The 22,006-nt window shown below is 41.5% G+C and overlaps 1 protein-coding gene across 1 annotated transcript in view; it reads left to right on the forward strand.

Annotated features, from left to right (window-relative positions):
- CWC27 (CWC27 spliceosome associated cyclophilin) overlaps positions 1-21,464 on the forward strand; it is a 203,159-nt gene extending 181,695 nt beyond the window's left edge. The window contains exon 14 of the mRNA XM_024194755.3: positions 21,244-21,464. Coding sequence (XP_024050523.1) covers positions 21,244-21,406 — 163 coding nt within the window. The 3' untranslated portion in view covers positions 21,407-21,464. The remainder of the gene's footprint in view (positions 1-21,243) is intronic.
- Positions 21,465-22,006: the final 542 nt, after the last annotated feature.

The following is a 22,006-nucleotide window of genomic DNA, read 5'->3' on the forward strand; positions in this document are numbered from 1 at the left end:
TGGCCACCCCTGGTATAGCTCCACAGACTTAAAAGGAGCAGTGACAATTTACACCAGTTTTGTGTAAATATGTGTCACAGTTCAGGGCAACTACATCTGTATTTGCTCTCCATGGTCCCTCAGGGCTCCCAGTCTAGGCTCCTGGCTCCTCAGCTGTCACCTCTCTTGGGCAGAGACCTGCATCTCTATCCCTCCTGATTGGGCTTTTTCCAGGCTGCACAATTCCTAGCCTACAGTGATATCCCCAGCAAGCCAGACCACCCAAAAGGCCAGTGTCTGTGCTTTGCTTTCTTTCTAGAGGTTATGAACAGCGCAATTGCCTGTAGTTATAATTTACCACACAACAGCTCTTTATAAGCAAGCATGTTTATTCTTGAGCATTACAGAGAAAACATATTCAACCATAAAATAACCACACATGCTAAAAAGCTTACCAGAAGTCAACCCAACTCCAACCTGGGACTGTGGTAGGTTTTCCCCGTGGTTATAAGTTCATAACTGTCTCAGATTCAGAACCAGAACCCAAGCTGGGCAGAGCAGCCATTTTTTTTATACAGCTCAGGCCTCTGAACTTGGTCTTCGGTAACAGGTAATCAGCAGACAAGATCCTCTCCACAGGGCATAGTTTCAAAAGGTTGGGTTTTTGTATAACCAAAGATGGAGCATTTGAATTCACTTCCCCCTAAATACTCCCCAGGAAAACCACTTAACACTTTCTGTTTCAAAAGTCTGTTCTTGTCTGGCACATTGTTCAGTGTAGTCCTTTGAAACCCTTGGACTTACATCTGTCACATCTCCCGCCTCGAGAGGTTACATACAATCCTGGCCCACAATAATACATAAACCTTTAAGTTTGCACTGGCAAGGTGTGCACTCCTGTAGTACACAAAGCGGAGCAATGTAGATAAGCCCTAAGCAGTATATAAACTATATATATACACAACACTAGAGTGTTTTGGAAACTAAAATTAAACTTTGTTTTATTGGGAGAAAGGTTTGCTCTTTCTTTTCCTTTTCTTTCAGTGTCCTCAGCTGGACTGGGACTGATCCAATTGTGGCAAATTTGCATTAAAAATTCCTTGTCTCTTACTTGCAACCCACCCCTCAAAAGGCAGTGTTTGTACTTAAGATGATTTGTAGTAAATATTATGAGTGCATGGCATGTGCTTGTGTGATGGGCATAAATTATGTGATTCCTAGGCCACTTCGTCAGTCATGGTTGCTGCTTTTAAGGGAAGTGAAAGCTAGCCAGTATGCTGTGCTCTACTGTCAGGGTGTGTTATCTGAGGTAAAATTATTGTCTCTAAGATATTTTTATGTGTCCACATGAGTGGCCACACATTGAGGCATAATTTTCGTTTTCTGTCAAGATAGAAACCATTACCAATTTGTTATGTTTTCTTTTATTTGGCAAACTTTTCTCTTTGCATTTTTGGCTGAGCTGCTGTATTGGCATGGAGCACAGCAGACATTTGGGTACTTTTCAGCAGCATTCTACTTTTTATGCAAAAAAAGAAATAAAAGAAATATGACTCTATTGTAAATAGTGTGCATGGTGTTTGATAATTATTACCAGATTTTACTGTCTAACAAGGCAGTTGAAGAAGTGTTGTTAAGAGAGCTAAAGAGAAATACATGATATAGTTTTAATTTTAAATTTAGGAATCCTTACCAGGACATATACTGAGGTCCTTAGAAATTTATGACCGTTCTGTGGCAGTGATTACATGTACTGTTTGCAGCAGCAGAATCCATTCTTCTCTACAAAATTCAAGGAGTCTCAAATTTTTACAACCAGCAATGGACCCTATCTGTAGCCATATAATTCAAAAAACCTTCTACTGCATATAAATATGCCATACATAATGATAGAAAGGATACTCATATGACCATATCTATGAAGTCAGTAGATCATGTTGTGCTTTAGGTTTTGGCAAGAAAACTCTCATAGCACCTAGATGCCTAAGTCAGATTGCTTTGGCTGAAGCTTGTAGGTGGGTCTAGGTACAGACTTGGGTGCTTTGCACAGAGACTGCAGTTTTTGCATTGATTGATGGTGGTATATCAGGATCAGGTGTCCATGCTGATATTAAACCTATCAGCTGCCCTCAATAACATTGATCATGAGGTCCTGTTTACTTACCTGCTGACCCTTGAGCGGGGGCGGCCAAACTGTGGCTCGCAAGCCACATGCAGCTCTTTTACTGTTAAAGTGCGGCTCGCAGAGCCCCCCCACATCCCTCAATTCTCCACATATCAGACTGAGAGGGCGGAGCGCAGGACCTCTGCCTTGCAGCAGGGTGGAGTAGAGGCTTCTGCCCAGCGGGGAATGGGGTCTTGGAGCTTCTGCTTTGCAGGCAGCACCTGCTGGGACTCAGGGCTTCATCAGGAGCTGGGCTGAAGCCCCAAGTCCCGGCCCCCGGCAGATGTGCCCCGGCTCTCGAACTTCTGAAGATTGTTATATGTCGCTCGGAGGGCCAGTAAGTTTGGCCACCTCTGCCATAGAAGGGAGCAGGTGGAGCTATGGCTTCATTCTTTTCTCTCTCAGAGATCATCGAGGGTACAGCAGTAGATAGGACAAAGCCAATCACATTGGCTTCAGTTGTTCCTCTGCACAGAGTGATGAAGTGTGACTGTTCCTTCTCTTTTAAAGGCCTTCATATGTGGGGTCCCACAGTGACCCATACTATCCCCTCTTCTCTTCAATATCTACATGCACCACTGGGAGAGATAGTGAGATGTGTTGCGTTTGGCTGTGAATAGTATGCTGATGATACTCAGCTATATATCTCATGGTCAACTGATGCAACCACCACCATTACTAAATATCAGATCACCTACAAGAAATAAGTTTATGGATGAAGAGCAGTTGGTACAAGCTGAACCCAGGCCAGAGTTAAGTGACACAGTCAGAAAGGGGAAATGCTTTGAAGAACTAGTCAAGAAGCTGTTTCCACCTTCTATTGAAGGCATGCAGCCCCCATTCATCAAAGTGCTGTGAAGCCTTGGGGTCCTGTTTGACTCTTCAGTAACCTTGGACAGCCAGATAGGAGAAGAGGACCGGGTCACAGTGATCCATACATTTGTCATCTCCACCTACCATGGATTACTGTAATTAAAAGTGTCTGAGGATGAATGTAAAGATGATGCACCAGCTCCAGCTAGTACAGAATGTGGTTGCCCACCCTCTCCATTGATTAGGCCACTGTGAGCACATCAGAACCATGCTCAGGTCCCGCTAGTTGCTCCCAGTCAGCTTCCAATGACAGTTCAAGGCTTTGGTCCTAATTTTCAAGGCAATTAATGGATCAAGTCCCAGCTACATTAAAGACTTCATTTCAATGTATGAACTGCCATGGAATGCCTGTGCTCCTCGGTACAACACAGATCACAAAGCCTGCACCGAAGTGCATGACAGCTGAGGATAAAGCGTTATCAGTCAAGGGGATCCAGTTATGGAACAGATTAAATGTAGGATGGATCTGGACTCTGAACTGATTCCACCTCTTTCTCCACACTCCTGGAAGTGTTAAAAAAAAGACTAAAAGACACTTTCCCAGGGCCTTTTTGACACTATCTTGAAGGGGCCTATACTAATCCTAGACCCTGGTCCAAGATGCTCTTCGTTGGTGCCAAGAATCTATGAGAAGAGCAAGAAAAGATAGCAGCAGCATTCTCAAGACTGTGTACATGCCTCTTCTAGTTCCAAAAAGACTGGAACCATGAGTCCATTGGTGCTAAGAGATCTATTGCAGCTGAAGGGATCTATTGCAGCTGTCACAGGAACCACATTCTGTGTGGCAGAAGCACATCTTGGTGTGGATATTGAATTCTGTGGTGTTGTCCAATTAATTGTCTCCTCATACTCCATTACAGGTTCTGAGTCCAATTCCAGGTCTAGAGCCACCATTCCTTGTAGGTAGTAATCCTGACAATTCCTCTGTTTTGCAGGAGGAAATTTCAATTAGTCCAATTTTCCTTTTTATCTACTGCTCTACAAGTACTTAACAAATGTGTTAAAGTGGCAGCAACTCACCTAAGAAGGCAAGGTGTCCACATCTTTCCATATTGCTCATAAAAGCAAAGTTGCAAGAAGAGCTTCAGTCTGCTCTGTGCAACACGTGGACAGCTCGTTCAATCTCTAAGACTGAGGATAAACCTAGAAAAGTCACAATTCATGATCTCAGCAGATCATGTCCAGTTACAGGCTGTATTATCACAAAGATCTACCTGGCTTAGCACAGATTCCGGGATATCTTCAGCACTGTCCACTTGATTCAGAAACAGCTTTGAAACCAAACCTTCAAATTGCTAGGTCTCCTGGCATTCTGTGTCCTAATTAGAGCTGGACAGGACCCAGCAACTCAGCACCTAACTCACACCAGAACCCTAGTGGGATTCACAAACTAGATGTTCCCTTGCCTATGTTGCTTTTGGGGCTCAGTTTGGTAAGTGTGCTCTTAGCAGTCAGTTCCTGAAAACCAAGAGTCAGGCTGCTTTGTCATGCCTACTCTAGCCTGGGGAATGAAAGAGAAAATGCTGCTCCAGTTCATGAACACAAAGATAGATTAGAGTCACGTTTGTTCCCCTCCTTTTCAGACTGAAGCCAATGTACCTTGGCTAGACTGGAAAATCAGGCCCCATACTGGATCTCTCTTGCTAAGGCTATTGATTTACCAAGCTACCTTTAAAAAAGGAATTATCAAAATATTTCTTTGATTGCTACAGGCCCCTTTAAAGAATAAATTAATACCAGAGATCTGTATTAAAAACACATTGGAAAGAGGGGGGTTTCTACTCTGTTTGGCAAAAAATAAATGTTTATTTGGGTCTTTTTATTGCCACTAAGCTGGTAAAAAAAAGCAGTAAATCTCTTTCTTTCCTCATCCTTGCCCCACCCCAGCCCCACACTGCCAGCATATGATCAAAACCTCCATCATTTAATTGTTCTCCCACTGTTGAATGTGTGGAACATTGTATTGATCAAAATGGTCCTTCTGCCAAAGTTATACTACTTATTGCTAATGTTTCTAGCAGTTGTCCATGCCAGAGAAATACAGTTTTTATTTCTCCATGTCTAAGTTTATTTGGGCCAGGCATCTGGGCTTGGATTTGGCTCCTTGTTCACTTAACACATTCAGAGATGATCCACGCTTTACTCTAGGGATGTCTAGCATTGCATTTACTGCCTCAAAATCTTATGGTTTATTTATTGCTAAGCTAGTGAAAGATGAAGAAATAATATATTTTCAGTGTCTAACAGCCCAATTTAAGCGTCCGAGGTATTGTATACCATTTTTGCCTACATACACTCACAACGTTATCTGGCTTTGTAACATATGTAGGCAACATGCATTTAGCTATATACAGAATTTTTGAGGGGTGGGGGTGTGCTAAATAAAATTTTGAATTTTAAGTTATGAAAACTAGAACAGAGTGCAGTTTAAATGGAATGTGATTTTGTTCCAAGGAAACCCTACCCTCTTCCCCATCCTGTGGCCCACATGATATAGTGTTGCACAGTTGGCTGGGTTCATTTGGGGAGGGGATTTGCTGCCTTTTGAAGTATCAGGTACTGTACAGGCTATTGCTGGAGACAGGATATTAGACTAGATGCATCACTGGTTTGTTCCGGAATGACATGTTCTTATAGTAAACGCTGTAAATTTTCTCTACATTTGTACACTGTCTGGGACAAAATCTGGAATTTACATTACAGTATTCCACACTGATCTGTTCTACAAGCATGTGTTCTCTGTTTAAAGCACCCCTCTTCTTTCATCAAACTACTTAACATACTTTGTGAAGGAGGATAGGGAAATACAACATATTTATTGCATGTGTGGATTATTACTGATAAGTAGGGCCCTACCAAATTCACGATCCATTTTGGTCAATTTCACGGTCATAGGATTTTTAAAATCTTGTATTTCATGATTTCAGCTATTTAAATTTGAAATTTCATGGTGTTGTAATTGATGGGGTCCTGACCCAAAAAGGAGTTGCGGTACTGCTACCAGCAGCAGCACTGCCTTCAGAGCTGGGCAGCTGGAAAGCAGCACCTGTTGGCTGGGAGCCCAGCTCTGAAGGCGGAGCCACCGCCAGCAGCAGCGGCACAGAAGTAAGGATTGTATGGTATGGTATTGCCCTTACTTCTGTGCTGCTGCCTGCAAAGCTGGGTCCTCGGCAAGCAGCCACCATTCTCCAGCCACCCAGCTCTGAAGGCAGCAGCGCAGAAGTAAGAATGTCAATACTGCAACTCCCCTAAAATAATCTAGTGACGCCCATGCAACTCCCTTTTGGGTCAGGAGCTGTAGTCTCCATGCTGTAGAGAGAGCCTAAATTGCTGTTGTTTTTACATGTGGGTGATTCTGAGGTCATTACAAAACCAAAATAGTCACATTTTCTCACTAGCATCATGTCATGTCCTTTGGACCTAATGGGCTTTCTATGGATAAATGCAGTTACTCACAACTTGAATCTTATTTTAAGAGAAAAATAGTCCTTAATGACCATGTTGAGTAACGTTTAAAAAAAAAATTAAAAATGAGGCAACAAGCCTCTAGTGCATTAGTCCTTATAAAGAAAATCTTTTTTTTTTTCTCTCATCAACCTTGTTCTTTGCGAACAATAAACTATTTGCCGTTTTAACCTGGAGATTACATAACGTTCCAAATTCTCAATTTTAATTTTGCAATAAATACTTTTGTGGTGAAAACTGAGAATTCATGTAATTTGATGAAAATATCTGAGCTGAATATTATGTTAAGAATCCCTGAAAAAGTACTTGTCCAGAAAGATATGTATATCTTATGCTGCAGGCTCAGGCCAGGAGAAAACACAAAAAAACATTTTTTTCAGGGTCCTTCCTTGATATTTTAGAGGACCCACAAATTGCTGGTATGATAATGTTGTTTCCTCCAGCATCCGTTCTGGCAGTGGAGTCACCTGGAAAGTGAACTACTTGTAGTAAAATGAACTACTTCAACACGCAAGCCTAGGTGATATCATCTGTTCAACACTTCAAAGAAAAATGTTCATTCAGCCTAGACCAAAGTCTTTTCTGCCTCTAAAGGAAGTAGTAATAAGAGTTGTTGATTAACTGATCCAAATGGATATATTTAGTCATTCTTCTGGGGTTATATGCTAAATATTCTGAAGGAAGTAAGTTGATCTGATCTTTCGCCAGTGGTTGTTATATACAGTATTCCCTTCCAATGTGCTAGTCAATGCTATGAGACATCTACGATCTGACTTGAATACAGATATAAGTTTATTAATTAAATTTTCAGTTTTCCTTACGTAAAATTTGGGTAATTTTTGCTCTATGCATGAACCTTAATAATAGCCCAAGATTTTTAGTTTTGAATTATCTTCTATTCAGTAATTGTTCTTCTTGTTTGGACTTTAGACACTGTACATCCTTTATTTTAGTTCGACTAATTATTTTTCACAGTTTTTGTACTCAAAGTCTATTGCCTTTTTATTAAGTAAATACACCCAGTTTGCTTTTTTTAATATGCTCTCAGCTTTTCAGGTCTTTCAGAAGTAATGTAGCCCACCAACAGTGTTTAAATTGCACCTTTGTCTAGACTGAAATTGTAATGACAATTTAAGGTGATTTCTGTGAGTCAGTATTATAATGATCCTCTGAGGTCAGTCTAAAATCCGAAAAAATATATGCTAGTTCCATCTACTAAATTAAGGCTAATTTGTTAATGAGCTATGTTTCTTTAAAAGAGGTAAAAACTATTCAATATTGTCTTGGGATATGGAATAATAAAGCCAGTTCCACAAGTTAATCATTTTATATAGAGGACTAAAAACACAATGATTTTGGTTTAAAATTCCTTATCAATATATTGCGTGATGATTTTCTCAGTATTATCTTCAGTTTTCATTCTGCCTCAGCATTAATTCAATAGTCTGGATGATTAGAAAAGCATACTATTCAACAGATGTTGGAAATGTTTTTCTAACCATTCCAGGACATGTGGTACTCACCATGATTAATATTTTTAACATCTTTATGTAGTGACTAAAAATTAGTATTCTGCTGTCTGTGAGCAAAAGAGCCTTAATTCATTCTTTTTAATGAAGTTGTCAATTTAGTGAAACTGAGGCAAGGGAGCTGGAAGGTTCTGTGACAGCACAAGAACTTGGAGGAGAGCAGAGGTAATCTGATAGTGGGGAAGAGGAACACTGGAATGGGCAGAGGTGAAACTAAGGACAGTGTAACAAGACAGATAAAGTAAAATCAGTTGGCAGTGGACAGTTAAGTCACCAATAGATAATTAGTGTCAGGGAACTGCAAAACTTATGGAAATGATAAGATGGTGATTGGTAAAATATGTCCATGATGTATGGAAACATGATATAGGGAGAGACCATATTGCTTCTGTGGCAATGGAATGGGTGCTACTAGGGTAAGGGCTTTCATAGCTTGATATTGTGGATGGATGGATGGACAGAAAGCAGCAAGTCCTGGCGGAATGCTGCATGGGGACATGGTTTTTACAACACCAAGTGGCTCACGTAAACAAATGAGACCACGCTCAAGCAGATGTATTCAGGTGAGGTTCAGATTTGGTGTCTCTTGGTCTAGGTACTTATGTGTACCTAGTACTTGTGTACCCTCTCCCTCCCCAGTACTCTAGTATTTAAGCACCTCCCAAGCTTTTAAGAACAGAGATTAACAAGCTCGCGCGCTCTCTCCCTCCCTCTCTCCACAGCTTTCAGGGAAATAGTTTAATTATTTTGGAAGTAGGTGTGTGTGTGTGTGTGTGTGTGTGTGTGTGCGCGCGCCCCCAAATGGATACCTAGATAATGTTAAGATATGACAGATGGGAAATGGTGATGGAACTCCTCTAGAGTCTTCTATTGCAAGGAGCAATAGTGGTGGATGCAGGCTGCCTTAGGAACAGGTAGGGCCAGTCTTATGGTCAAGAGGTTGCAGAAGGGCTATGCCCACCTGGGAGGCAGTGGGAGGGGATAAAAGGGGCTCTGGGGCAGGAGCCAGGCACTCACGTGCCTACCCTCTCCACCCTCCCAGCAGCATGACACCTGCAACACCACCATCACTCCACCTGCTGCTACTCTTCCTGCGAGCGGCCGCCCACTGCTGGGGAAGCAGTACATAAAGGGCACCAAAGAAAGTTCTCCCAGGGCACCGTTTTCCCTAAGGCAGACTCTGGGAACAGGGCACATTTATTGCCTGTCCCAGTAAACCAGGGCTGTGCCTACACTCAGATTTTTGTACAGTTCTCTCACTTGCTGTAACACCAGATCAGCTCCACTGGTACTAGCAATGGTGGGAGCACTAGTGTATATTGGCAGCCAGAGCAGTTCTGAGAACCTTGTTCTTAGCTGTGGTACGTCAGCTCAGAGGAGAGGGGCTGCAGGCTTCGTTTGGTTTTACATTTCTATAACATTTCCTCTTTTAAAACCTTCTGGTTTTTCACATTTCTTTTGCCATTCTGGTTTTTATTTTGTTTGTTTGTTTGTTTTTGTGTCTCAGTCCTGTGTTTTCTCTCATTTTCTTTCCTTGATTTGAATTCTTTGCTTGTTTTCGATTTTCATTCTTTTACCCTTTTCTTCCTTTTTATTTTCCATTATTTGCATTTTGGTCAGCCTCCCTTTATTCTCTTTGTTTTTGTTACTCATTCTTTTCCTTTTTCATTCTTTACCTTTCTTCCTCAATTTATTTTTCTTTTTGGTCTCTTCTGTTTCTCCTCTTCTTATGCCACCCATTACTCTGCTGGAAGTGAAAAGAGTGCCAGTGAGTTCATTCTTCCAGAACAGCTAACTTTTTTTTTCCTAGGAAGAGAAACCTCTTTTGCTTTGATCTGTGGACTCACTCATCTGTTTTGCCTGTCTGTTCATATGGGCTACAATTCTATCTCCTGGCTATATATCATGAGGGTGACAGGAGGAAAATGTTGCAACATTTTCTCTGTTATTCATGCTTGTACTTTTTGAATACTCTGATTTCACAGTATTTTCAGGAAAGTTTTATGTTATAAGCAGGGCATAATTTAAAGAAAGAGGAATTTGAATATCACTCTGAAAAAAGTGGCATTTTGCTTGTGGTCAGCGTTGGACTGAAGGAACATAAACAATAGAAGAAAATTAAGTTCCATGTTAGGCTATACCTAACAAATTATTTAGAAATCCTTGTAGTTATATCCAGAAGTATACTCAAACAGTGATCAGAATATTATAAACCCCAGCTGTTTTCTCCTTTACCTCACTGACTGAGTGAACTGACAATCCATATAAAATATAGTGATGGTAATTTACAATATTCATGTCTTTGGTATTTATTGTAATATTCATTGTGATGAACTTATTTGATCTAAATGTGGAAGGGATTTGTAGTTTTTGTACATGTTCTAGGCGTCTATATGTCTGCTAGTGGGAGTTTAACACTCAGGTCCATAGAGGGGCTATTGTTAATTAGAATGTGAAAAGCTGTGGCTTGCTTATTTCAGTGTCTCTTGATAGCAGAAGCAACAGTCACATTCTTAGCCAGTCTCGGTTTTGTATATGCACCTACTTTTAGGTAAAATTCATATTTGTGCTTTTAGCTTTAATAGATGTACAGTGGCCTGATTTTGACATGCAGACATTGGTGTGCACAAATTTTGAAGGCACTCAAAATGAAAGATGGCAGAACTTGTTCCCTTCGCTATTTGCAGCTGAGTTCTTCACTGGAACACTTGCCTACCAATGGAGACTTAGATGCTAGGAGACTTTAGGCACCTGCAAGGTTAAGTGGCAGCTGAGCGGGGGGTTTGAGAATGTTGGCGGCACCTAGTTGTTGGACTTGGGCACATAAGCCCATTTGTGTATCTAGCTCGGGGTGGGCAAACTTTTTGGCCCGAGGGCCACATCTGGATGGGAAAATAGCATGCAGGGCCATGAATGTAAGGCTGGGGCAGTGGGTTGAGATGTGGGAGGGGGTGTGGTGTGCAGGAAGGGGCTCAGGGCAAGGGGTTGGGGTGCAGGAGGAGTGTGGGGTGCAGCGGGGGCTCAGGGCAGGGGGGTGCAGGCGGGCTGCGGGCTCAGGCCCAGCACTGCTTACCTTGAGCAGCTCCAGGTGGCAGCGGGGCTAAGGCAGGCTCCTTGCCTGCCCTGACCCCGTGCCGCTCCCGGAAGCAGCCGGCACCACGTCCCTGTGGCCCCAGGGCAGGGCGGGGGGGCAGATGGCTCACTGTACTGCCCTCGCCTGCGGGTACCTCCCCTGAAGCTCCCATTGGCCACGGTTCCCCGTTCCCAGCCAATGGGAGCTGCGGGGAGTGGGGAGCGGTGCCTGCAGGCAAGGGCAGTGCACAGAGCCCTCTGCCCCGACCCGCCCCCCCTCCACCAGGGGCCACAGGGATGTGGTGCTGGCTGCTTCTGGGATTGGTGTGGGGCCAGGGCAGGCAGGGAGCCTGCCTTAGCCCCGCAGCACCACGGGGGTGGCAATCCCGTGGGCCTGCTCCAAAGCTTTGATGGGCCAGATCCAGCCCACAGGCCATAGTTTTCCCCTGATCTAGCTTCTTGGTCTGAATATTTTGGCACGTTTTCAGCAAGCTCTCTATTAGAAGTCAGCTGTGAGCTGAAAATGTAAATTGCTTCATCTGTTTCTAGAATCTTCTGCAAAGAAACTGATTTCTTCCACTTTTCAAATACAGAAGAAAACAAACAGTTGGCGTGTGTGTCATAATAGCATAGAGTGAACTGTCAGCTACTGGTGATAAGCATAAGCTGCAGAGTGGGGTTTTCAAAGTACTAACTCTGGGAGATGAAAAAGTAGAGTCATTAGCACAGTGACTGTAGACAAATTATCTGGGCAACTAGCTGTTTCACAAAAAAATATAGGGTTTTGATCTATGTAAAATTTTCTTAAGACCACCTGCATATTTGTTGAACAGAATACTTAGCCAATTGCTTGGCAATGCAAATGTGGAGCTAGATTCAAGCTAGCTGCAAAGATACTCAGCATCACCATGCCTAATTTTTTGGTGCCTAGCAAATCACTAAAAAGTGACAGAGTCCTGTGGCACCTTATAGACTAACAGACGTCATGCGTCTGACGAAGTGGGTATTCACCCACGAAAGCTTGTGCTCCAATACGTCTGTTAGTGTATAAGGTCCCACAGGACTCTTTGTCGCTTTTTACAGATCCAGACTAACATGGCTACCCCTCTGATACTTAGCAAATCACTGGGATTCACAACGTGTGAGCTAGGCACCTGGGCTCCCTATACAATGAATGCGGAAAGAAAGGCACCTCTGAATGACATTCACAAAAGCCAGTACACTAGGCGGCTCCTTGACTAAATTAACCAATGGGAGATGCCAAGGTGAGGGTTGTGCCCCTAACTCTACACCTTTCAGGGAGTTCTGTGCCTCCCTCTGTTTGAGATTCTCAGTTGCAAACTCTTGGGGTTAGGCACCTCCTCTACTTTTGCAAGGAGCAAAAGAACAGCAGCAGCAGGAGGAGGATCTCCTTCATAACTTTTAGCCCAGTGGTTAGCATACTCACTTGGGAGACGGTGATCCCCAGGTCAAGTCCCCGCTCCATTTGAGCGGGAGAGGGGATTTTAATAAGGATCTACCAGCTCTCAGGTGAGTGCTCTAACCAGTGGATTATGGGATATTCTGATGTGGGGGCTCTCTGTCTCACCTGTTGAAGCTGTTCCTCTGTGGATAAATAATTTAAAAAGTTGTTGGAGCAGGGAGACTGGATCATGGGTCTCCCACCTCCCAGGGGAGTGCTGTTGTGATCATTAGACCTCCAGTTTTACCCTAATTGTGAGCTCAACTGTACTACGTTCATAGGATGACACAATTAGCTACCTATAACAACAAATGTTGATGGTAAAAGGTGCAAAAGCAAGACAGACTGGATTGGTCCAAACAAAATGGAGTATAGATATAACTCAAGGACGGTGTTAAGATCATGCTTGGGAAACAAGAAACACGTGGAACCAGAAATCAGTGAACCAAAATTGGTGTGTCAGAAATTAGACCTATTGTGAACAAAATGATGGGAGGACAGGCTATTCCACCCATTATTCCCTTTTGTGGTCCTTAAAGAAAGAGACTTTGGGAGAAAAATTGGCCATTGGAGTGAGCTTCACTATCATGGCTGCCACCACCACCATCTCCTGCAATGATGGACCTTCATCCTGATCCTGAGAGATCCAGACCAGACCAGGCCAAAGAGCGGGATCCAGATGATTCCGCCAATTCTACCAGTTCGGACTGAATCCTGAACACCAGCGGAGTAGTGAGACTGTGTTCCCTCCTCCTTCCTTTTGTCCTTTCCCTTCCCCATCTTATTTCTTCTCTGTCCTATCCCTCTTATTTTTTCTGGCTTAGCTGGCCAAGATGGCATATTTTGCTACACTGCTGTAAGCCTATGACCAGAAAGAGGCAGTTAAATGCAACCTAAACAATGTAGGTACAAGTTTACCAGGTCTCAGAGTGGCTGACAAGACACTCTCATGCCTGTTTTTCCACCAGTGAGGTTGTAAGTGAAAATAAACACCAGACACTGTGACGGGATTCCCGGGGTGCAATCTGAACTGTGGGACCACTGAGCCCTTGTCCTACCAACCTGGGGTATCCCTCACACTGATGATGATGGCAAGCTACAAATCTCTGGCAGGTACTGTAGTTACAGATATCCACAGGCAGGGACTGAGTTACATGAATGCTTCTCTCAGCCACTCATGAACCAACAGCAGAGAGACTCGAGCCAATTCCCCCCAGTTCCCCAGCCCTGCATGGTCAGAACTGTACTGTCTTGCCCTGGTCAGAAGCCTGACCAATGTAAGTTCATTACCCAGTCCGCCCCTCCCTCGAAGTGGAGAAGACACACACTAGCCTTTGTAAACTGAGCTGAGATTTCCCAAGCCCTTTAACAAAAACGCTGTTTTAGATAAAATATAAAACAGATTTATTAACTACAGAAAGATAGATTTTAAGTGATTATAAGTAGTAAGCGTAGAGATCAAAGTTGGTTACCTAAGAAATAAAAGTAAATTCACAATCTGAGTTATAAACTAAACAAGATTTGAATCAAGCAGTGTCTCACCCTGATAGGTGGTACTAGCAGGTCAGAGATCTTCAATACACAAGCTGGGACCACTCTCCCCAGTTCAAAGTCTTTGTCCTCCAGACATATTTCCAAGTGTTGAGTTGTGGGGGGAGTGAGGCCAAGCCATGACGTCACTTCCCCACTACATAGTTTCTCCCAGCTTGCTTGAAAGATCTTTTGCTATGACATGGGTAAAGCAGTTTCCATTGTATACACGCTCTCTCTGACAGGTCTCCATTGTATACAGTTCTTGGGACAGTGGCTTCCCTTTAGTGGGCCATCAGCACGTCTGGCTACTCCATTGTTGTACCTGAAAGACTGGTTGTGGGTGTTCCCAACCTCACAACATATTTCAGTATCACACATGCACAGCAAAACTTCATAACTTCACATACAATGATTGTACATACAATCCAATAGGACACTAGTGTTCAACAGATCAACTTTTAAAATGACACCTCACAAGGCATACTTTGTATAAAACATCATAATTATATGCCAGTGGTGAATATGGGGGATCCAGGGTGCTGCTTTGAGGTACAGAGTGTCACAGATATAGAAGGTGCATTTTCTATCTTTGTTGTTCTTTCTTTCCCCTTTTGTGTGTCTTTGTCTTGTTTTATTTTCTAGGAAGCAGAATCAGACTTTAACAGCAACAACCCATCTCAACTAACTTCTCTTTTCCCCCCAAAAGACAGCAATTACAATCTTTAATAAAAGGTCATTTTAATAAAAATGATGTTTAATTATGTGTTTGCCATGCTACTAAGCAGACTGTGGTCTCTGTATACTAAACCCGAACCATGTTGGCAAGTGACTGCGTTATGTTAACACCTTTAAAAAGAACAGGAGTACTTGTGGCACCTTAGAGACTAACAAATTTATTTGAGCATAAGCTTTCGTGGGCTACAGCCCACTTCTTCGGACTCCAACGAGAAACTGCTGAGCTGGAATTGATATGCAAACTAGATACAATCAACTTAGGCTTGAACAGGGACTGGGAATGGTTGAGCCATTACAAACATTGAATCTATCGCCCCTTGTAAGTATTCTCACACTTCTTATCAAACTGTCTGTACTGGGCTATCTTGATTATCACTTCAAAAGTTTTTTTTCTCTTACTTAATTGGCCTCTCAGAGTTGGTAAGACAACTCCCACCTTTTCATGCTCTCGGTATGTGTATATATATCTCCTCAATATATGTTCCATTCTATGCATCCGAAGAAGTGGGCTGTAGCCATGAAAGCTTATGCTCAAATAAATTTGTTAGTCTCTAAGGTGCCACAAGTACTGTTCTTTTTGCGGATACAGACTAACATGGCTGCTACTCTGAAACCTGTCGTTAACACCGTTGACTCTTTGGGTCCACATAGTCTATCTAAATACAACAGTGCTTTAACCACCAGGCTATAGAGCCATTCTCATACTTCTCTCCCAGCCCTCTCTTTCGTCTGTCCCAGGATAGAGACTGACTCAAAATCACAATATCCTTCCTGGTTTCCCCCAGTGTTGGGAAAGGAGTAGATTGTACTTAGTCTACACCTAGCTCAGCATCTGTAGCCCAGCTAGCTGAGGAACAAGCCCTGTGTGAGAATCCCTCGTTTTCTATCAATCCTGTACTGCAAATGTGTGGTGTTACCTATTAAAATTGAAAGCACCAATGTATTAAATGTAAACAGTTTATGTAACACTTCCAAAGAATGTTGTCATTCTTTTTGTATCTTAATTTTAGAGAACAGTACTCTAATTTTCATATTTAATAAGTTGAGAAGAAAAAGACAAATGCAGTAAGTGTGTCAACTACAATAAATGATTGTTCAGTCTCTTTTAGAATTAAACTACAAATTTGCAATCATGAGTCACCACAAGGGCAAATTAAGTTGTACTGAATTTTAGATATTATAAACAAAATAAATTGTAGAGTTATTAGTGTGCACAGAATTATAACACTGACACGTTATATATTGGAACAAGTCTAACAAATATGCATGTATATGTTCATAGGACATTGTAAAATGTAGGCAAGCTTTCAATTCAGTACAATCAGTGATTTATAGAAGCACATAGGTCAGGAGTTTATTGTGCTGAAAATCAGTCGCTGTTGTGGATGTTTTGTTGTTTTTTAAAGACAAACATGTTGAAAGAAAAACAAGTTAAAACATTTTCATTTCTATTAAATGAGAAAATTAGATGTAATTATAGAGAAGTTATCCATAAAAAGTGTTACATGTTCAGGTTTGTGCTTCAAGCTTTTGTGGAAAATGGCTTCTTTCATTCAAGTTTTAGTATGTTATATAAGCATGATAAGACAATATTTACTCCTGTGATTAAACTTTCATACTGATGCTGATTTTTTAAAGATTTCATGTCTTTCCCAAGCACCTGCTAATGAATACAAATTACTAAAAACATGAACAGCCTTATTACACAATCCTGTAAACACTTAGCACTTGTCTATATGGAAACTTAGTTTGCACTGAGTTGAGATTCCTGTTGGCAAGCATGGATGCAAGAATGCTCTGCAGATATGCTATGCTGGCAGCTGCAAATAGGCAAAGGCTGTTTGTGCTTTATATAAGCTGTTGGCATTGGGTGGCTTTGGTTTTGGACTTCAGCTGCCATGCCATCAAGCAGATGATGTGGCTACAACAGTGGCTCCTCCAGAAACAGCAGGGGATGGAAGAGGAGGGGGGACACCAACGAGGAACTGCTACTACACAAGCTTTTCCTGGAGCAGCTTCACACAGTGCAGCGCCATTTCTGGGCCCGGGAAACCAGCATTTATTGGTGGCAGAGAATCTTTCTTCAAACCTGGGATGACCAGCAGTGGCGACAGAATTTCAGGGTGGTGAAGGCAGCTTTTTGGAGATCTGTGCTGAATTGGCCCTGGGGCTGCAGTAGTAGCATGCCAACATGTGGTGTCCCATACCGGTTGAGAAGATGTCACCATTGCCATATGGAAGACAGCCACTCCTGACTGTTAACTGGCCCATTGCCAACCATTCAGCGTGTGGAGATTGATTGTTGGGGCCATTGTCATGAAGGTGTGTACTGCTGTGCAGAAGGTATTGTTGAAGCAGGTTATACAGCTTGGTGCTCAAGAGATTATTGATGGCTTTGCACATGTGGGGTTCCCAAACTGTATTGGAGCAATTGATGGGAGCCAAGTGCTTATCTTTTCCCTGCCGCATCAGACCTTGGAGGTTATAAACAGAAAAGACTATTTCTCCAAGGCCTGGTCAACCGCCACATAAATGCTGGGTGTTTTGGAAAGGTCCACAATGCTAGGATCTTTCCGAACTCACATCAGGTTACCTTTAATGAATAGTGGAAAGTTTGCCCCCAGGATCACTATGAACAATAATGGTATAGAGATTGCTCCAGTCTTTGTGAGAGACCTTGGCATATTATCTGCTTCTCTAGCTTATGAAGCTGCTCACAGGCCATTGGAGAGAAGAAAAGGAACAGTTTAACTATCACCTCAGTAGTTGCAGAATGACAGTGGAGTGTGTGTTGGGCAGTCACAAAGCTATATGGTGCTCGTGCTCTCTTTATGACTGGGTTAGAAGCTGCAGAACAAAACTTGCCTAGGAGAATAGCTGTGGGTTGTATTTTGCACAATATTTGTGAAAGGGAGAAAGTCTTAACAATGAGTGGGAGGTGGAGGTACAGAGATTTGCTGAACACCATGGGCAACCATTAAGGCATCCACTGAAAAGTGTAAACCACCAGGTTAATGCTGTCAGAAATGCTTTTTGTTCTTACTTGGAGTTTGGTGCCTGAAGATGTGCAGTTGTTATCCATGTTTGAGGGATGGTGGGGGAGGGTGTTGAATTGTGAGCACTGGAGTTGCTTTTTTGGAGGGTAAAAGTGGCATGTTGTCGCACTCTTTATCTTGAGCCTATGTTGTTGTTCTTTGTAAGACCATATTACCTATGAAAATTTGTACTTATTGTGTGTACCATGCTTGGATTGCAGATTCTTTGTAATTTTCAGGTTTTTTTATTGCTCAATATATGCCAATACGTAACTGCCAAGGATGAAATACATTACACATTTTGCTAACAATTGTAAACAGATTTAAATTGAAAAAGTTCAAAATTCAAATATAGTGTGGTGGATGGGGGCAATTCCTATTCACAGATGAGTGAACAACTTGCCTTTGCTGCTGCTTGTCCTTCTGAGATTGAGTGTTAGGGCTCAACATTGCCAAGTGGATTGGATAGCTTTAATATGCTGAGCTTCCACATGATGGTGTTATCACTGCCCCGTGCTTGTGCGGGGGCGGGGAATGACCCTGGGAGCACAGGAGCAGGGCTACAGATGGGAACATCTACTGGTGTTCCCAATACCCTGTGTTATCCAGAGGCTGGGGGTAGGGCTGTGATCACTGAGCAGGAGAGATGTGGAGAGAGGGAAGGGAATTAGTAGATGGATAAGTGCCCCCATTTCGTGGCATGGCATGGGTTTGAAAAGAGCTGACGATTGGGGCCTCAGGATGTGACAGATTGCCTTGCAGGCCCAGTTGCCATTTCGTAAATATGTTGGGGGGACAGAATGAAGGGGAACAGGTTTGGAAGAGGAAGTATGGCTGGGTGATTGGGCCAAAAACTCCGAAAGGCCCCCAGGTCACATCCGCACAAAATGGCAGTAGCCCTGGGGCACTTGGAAAAGAAATTAGCAGAGCAGTATAACATAACAACAACATGGACAATTACTTAGATGCCGAGGTCCCCTTGATAGGCTCTGGAGGTTCTTCTTCCTGTGTCCGAAACTGGGAATTGGTCTGGCTTCCTGTATGGCCACTCTCAGGGTCCCAAGTTCTGAAGAGATCCTGGCTGTTCAGGGAGATATCTTCTTTGTCCTCCTCATTGTCATCCTCCTCCGACTTGTGCTCTTGCATTGAGTCTCTGCAAGGCCGTCATGTGAGCTAAAAATGCCTTTCCACATCCTTAAAAAATGGACAGGTCAAATGGCCAACGATGGATCTTCTTCTGTCATCCTTGCTGTCTTTTTATGTTTGTCTTAGCTGTTTGGTTTTTATACAGCACTGAGAGGCGTCTCGGTAGTGACCCTTTTCGACCATCTGTTTTAAGATTTCCTCTAACAGTTTCTTATTGTAGTGGCTGACCACAAAAGCTGCCTACACCCCCATTTCTCCCCAGATGGCTAGATTATCAAGGTCCTGACTACAGCTGCAAGCAGCTGCTTGAGGACTATTGTAAAGTTGCTGGAGGACTATCAAAGTTGTCTGCAGCAGCATTCTGTCTACATGAACAATAATCTGCACTAACTTATTTCGCATCAAATTTAGTACACTTAGATAACAGGGCTCCAGAACTTGCACCAACTAGGGAGAGGGTGTGCTTTAAAGGTTTTCATCACATGTACACAGGCTTTTTCAATCCTCACTAACACAAGTTAGTATGGACTAAAGTGCCCATGCAGAGAAGCCATTACTTTTAAGTGTAGTTCTTGCTACTGCCAGTAGTACCCAAAAACTTAAGTGAGACTACTCACAGAAGTGTGAACTAATAGTGGTTGCAGAACTGGATCCATAGATAGGAAATGGAACACAACATTTATATATCAGATTTAAGTGTATTCCTCTATTATATTCATTCTTATACATTGAATGCAAATGACATTGTCACCTTTCGTATGGAACTTTCAAATTTTAAAGTTGTCTTTTGTACTGATTCTAAAATAGCAGTTTTGCATAGCAAATCTCTCTTCTGAGTGGGCAGAAGTAGAAATTAATTGAGTGGAGGTTTTTTCATTTAAAATGTTACAAGCAATAGCCATTCTTAAGTATATAAAGTTAAATCACATCCAGTTCAGCATGTTGCGATGTGGAAAAGTATCTGACGTGTCAGTAAAGATCATTGTTTTACAACTGGTAAATTTGTCGTACATATGCATAGTTTGTTTTGTCTTTTTTCAGTAGAGTAGAACAATTGAATTTTATTCCCTTAAAGATTTTATTTTGGCTAGCCTAAAATTTCATGTTTTCTGACATCTTCCATACTAATTCCCACTTCAGTGACACCTACTAATAAGGCCAGAGTTGATCAACTCCAGGCTTTCCTGCCACTGAGTATGCCAACAAGATATCTATGACTCCAGAACATGTTGATATTTTCAGACCATTGGGAATTTTATTAAATGGAGAACTACCAGTATGGTCAAGATTTCAAATCAACAGTAGAAAGAAAAAGTTGGCTTGAAGAGCAGCATTAGAGTTTAATCTAAGAAAAGGCTTGGCAGAATTCAATTTTTATGTTTTATAATTTTGATAGATAATATCCATTTTATGTACGCATTCTTTCAATTTCAATCCATTTAAGTTTTCATGGTCGTGAGAAATAAAGGGAGTCAGACAATATTTATTTAATGACAGTAGAATTTGAAATGCAAAAAGTTAAAGCTTTATAAGCATTAAAATACAAACTGTCAAAATCACATCATAATACACAGAGTAAATATTCTTAAATCAAATCCAAAGTTCTCAAGCAGCATTTTTCTCACTTTGTCTATTGTAAATTTTGATTATCAATGGAAACATTTTGTCATGGGTTTGTCTGTATGGTGAAATCTGGATTTACCAACATTTACCAATAAAAATCTGAGCCTTCCAAGCCTATTTATGAATTAGGAAGCATGTTCATTTTAAAGTGGAACAGGAGGACTGATGCATTCCCTGTTTAATCTTAAAGATTGTGATCCCGTAGAATGCATTCCCTGAACTTACTGTAGGAGTTTTCAATGCAAAAATAGAAATAGGCCTACTATCATGCTGACCATAGGTATTAAAAGGAAAGTCCATAGTGACTAATAGGAAAACTTGAAAAACACTCCCAGTTTCTGGAAAGATTATATTTAACTCATCTGGGAAGGTGCATCAAATAGAAACAAGACAAAAGGACTTGATACTAGAAATAAAAGCCCATCAGACAACATTGATATGAGAACATTTAAACTTGAAAATAAAAGTGGTTACCCTGTGATATGAAGTAGTAGTAAATTCATTTTTGCATTTGATGACCATCTCACAACAGTACATTTTGCCAGGGATATTGTAATTACAATTTCTAATGTCACTTCTTTCACTCAGCAAGTTTGAATTATGATTTGTTTGGGTTTTTTTTTTTAGGTTGTCACATGTACTTCAGTTTGAGGACAGAAGCAGAAAAGTGAAAGATGCAAGCATGCAGGATGAAGACACTTTTGAAATCTATGATCCTCGGAATCCTGTAAATAAGAGGAGAAGAGAACAAAGCAAAAGGATAATGCGGGAGAAAAAAGAAAGGAGATGAAATGAATGTAAAACTATCCAGAGCTGGCTTGGAAAGTGTAATAAAGTATCGGCCCTTTAATAGCTGTGGTTCCTAAAAATATCACTTTACAAGTGTGAAAAGGAATCTCTCAAGAACCTGTTGTCTGATTTTGAAATACAGCTATCTTATTTGTTTTATGAATTGTGCAGTAAAATAAGCAAGTGTTCTCAGTGCATAATCCAAGCTCTCTTTAAACACTTTTGAAATTTTAATAAATATATAATAGTTTTGGTCATCATTTTAATCAATGTATAGCAATTAAATATTGAGAATAGTGTAATTAGAAGGTATGTTTCCAAGACAGTGAAGAAAAGATATTTGCCAAAATGAAAATGTTAAGGAATGAAAAAAAATTATTCCCACCAGTTGTACAGGCTTTTTAAGATTTAATTTTTTTAAATGGTAAGATTAAATCCATTTACAGATGATTGATTTTTTTGTTTAGTTAAGCAATTGGGTTCTTCATTGTATCACAAAGTTCAGAAGATAGATTTAAAAATTCCAGACTTCCAGCACAAAGTGTACAATGTTCCCAGCTCTCTTGAAACTCAATCAAAATTTAATTTGAGGGTGTGGTTA

The sequence above is a fragment of the Terrapene carolina genome, unplaced genomic scaffold (genome assembly GCF_002925995.2).
Source record: "Terrapene carolina triunguis isolate 2854851 unplaced genomic scaffold, T_m_triunguis-2.0 Scaffold69, whole genome shotgun sequence".
NCBI classification, from domain to species: Eukaryota; Metazoa; Chordata; order Testudines; family Emydidae; genus Terrapene; species Terrapene triunguis.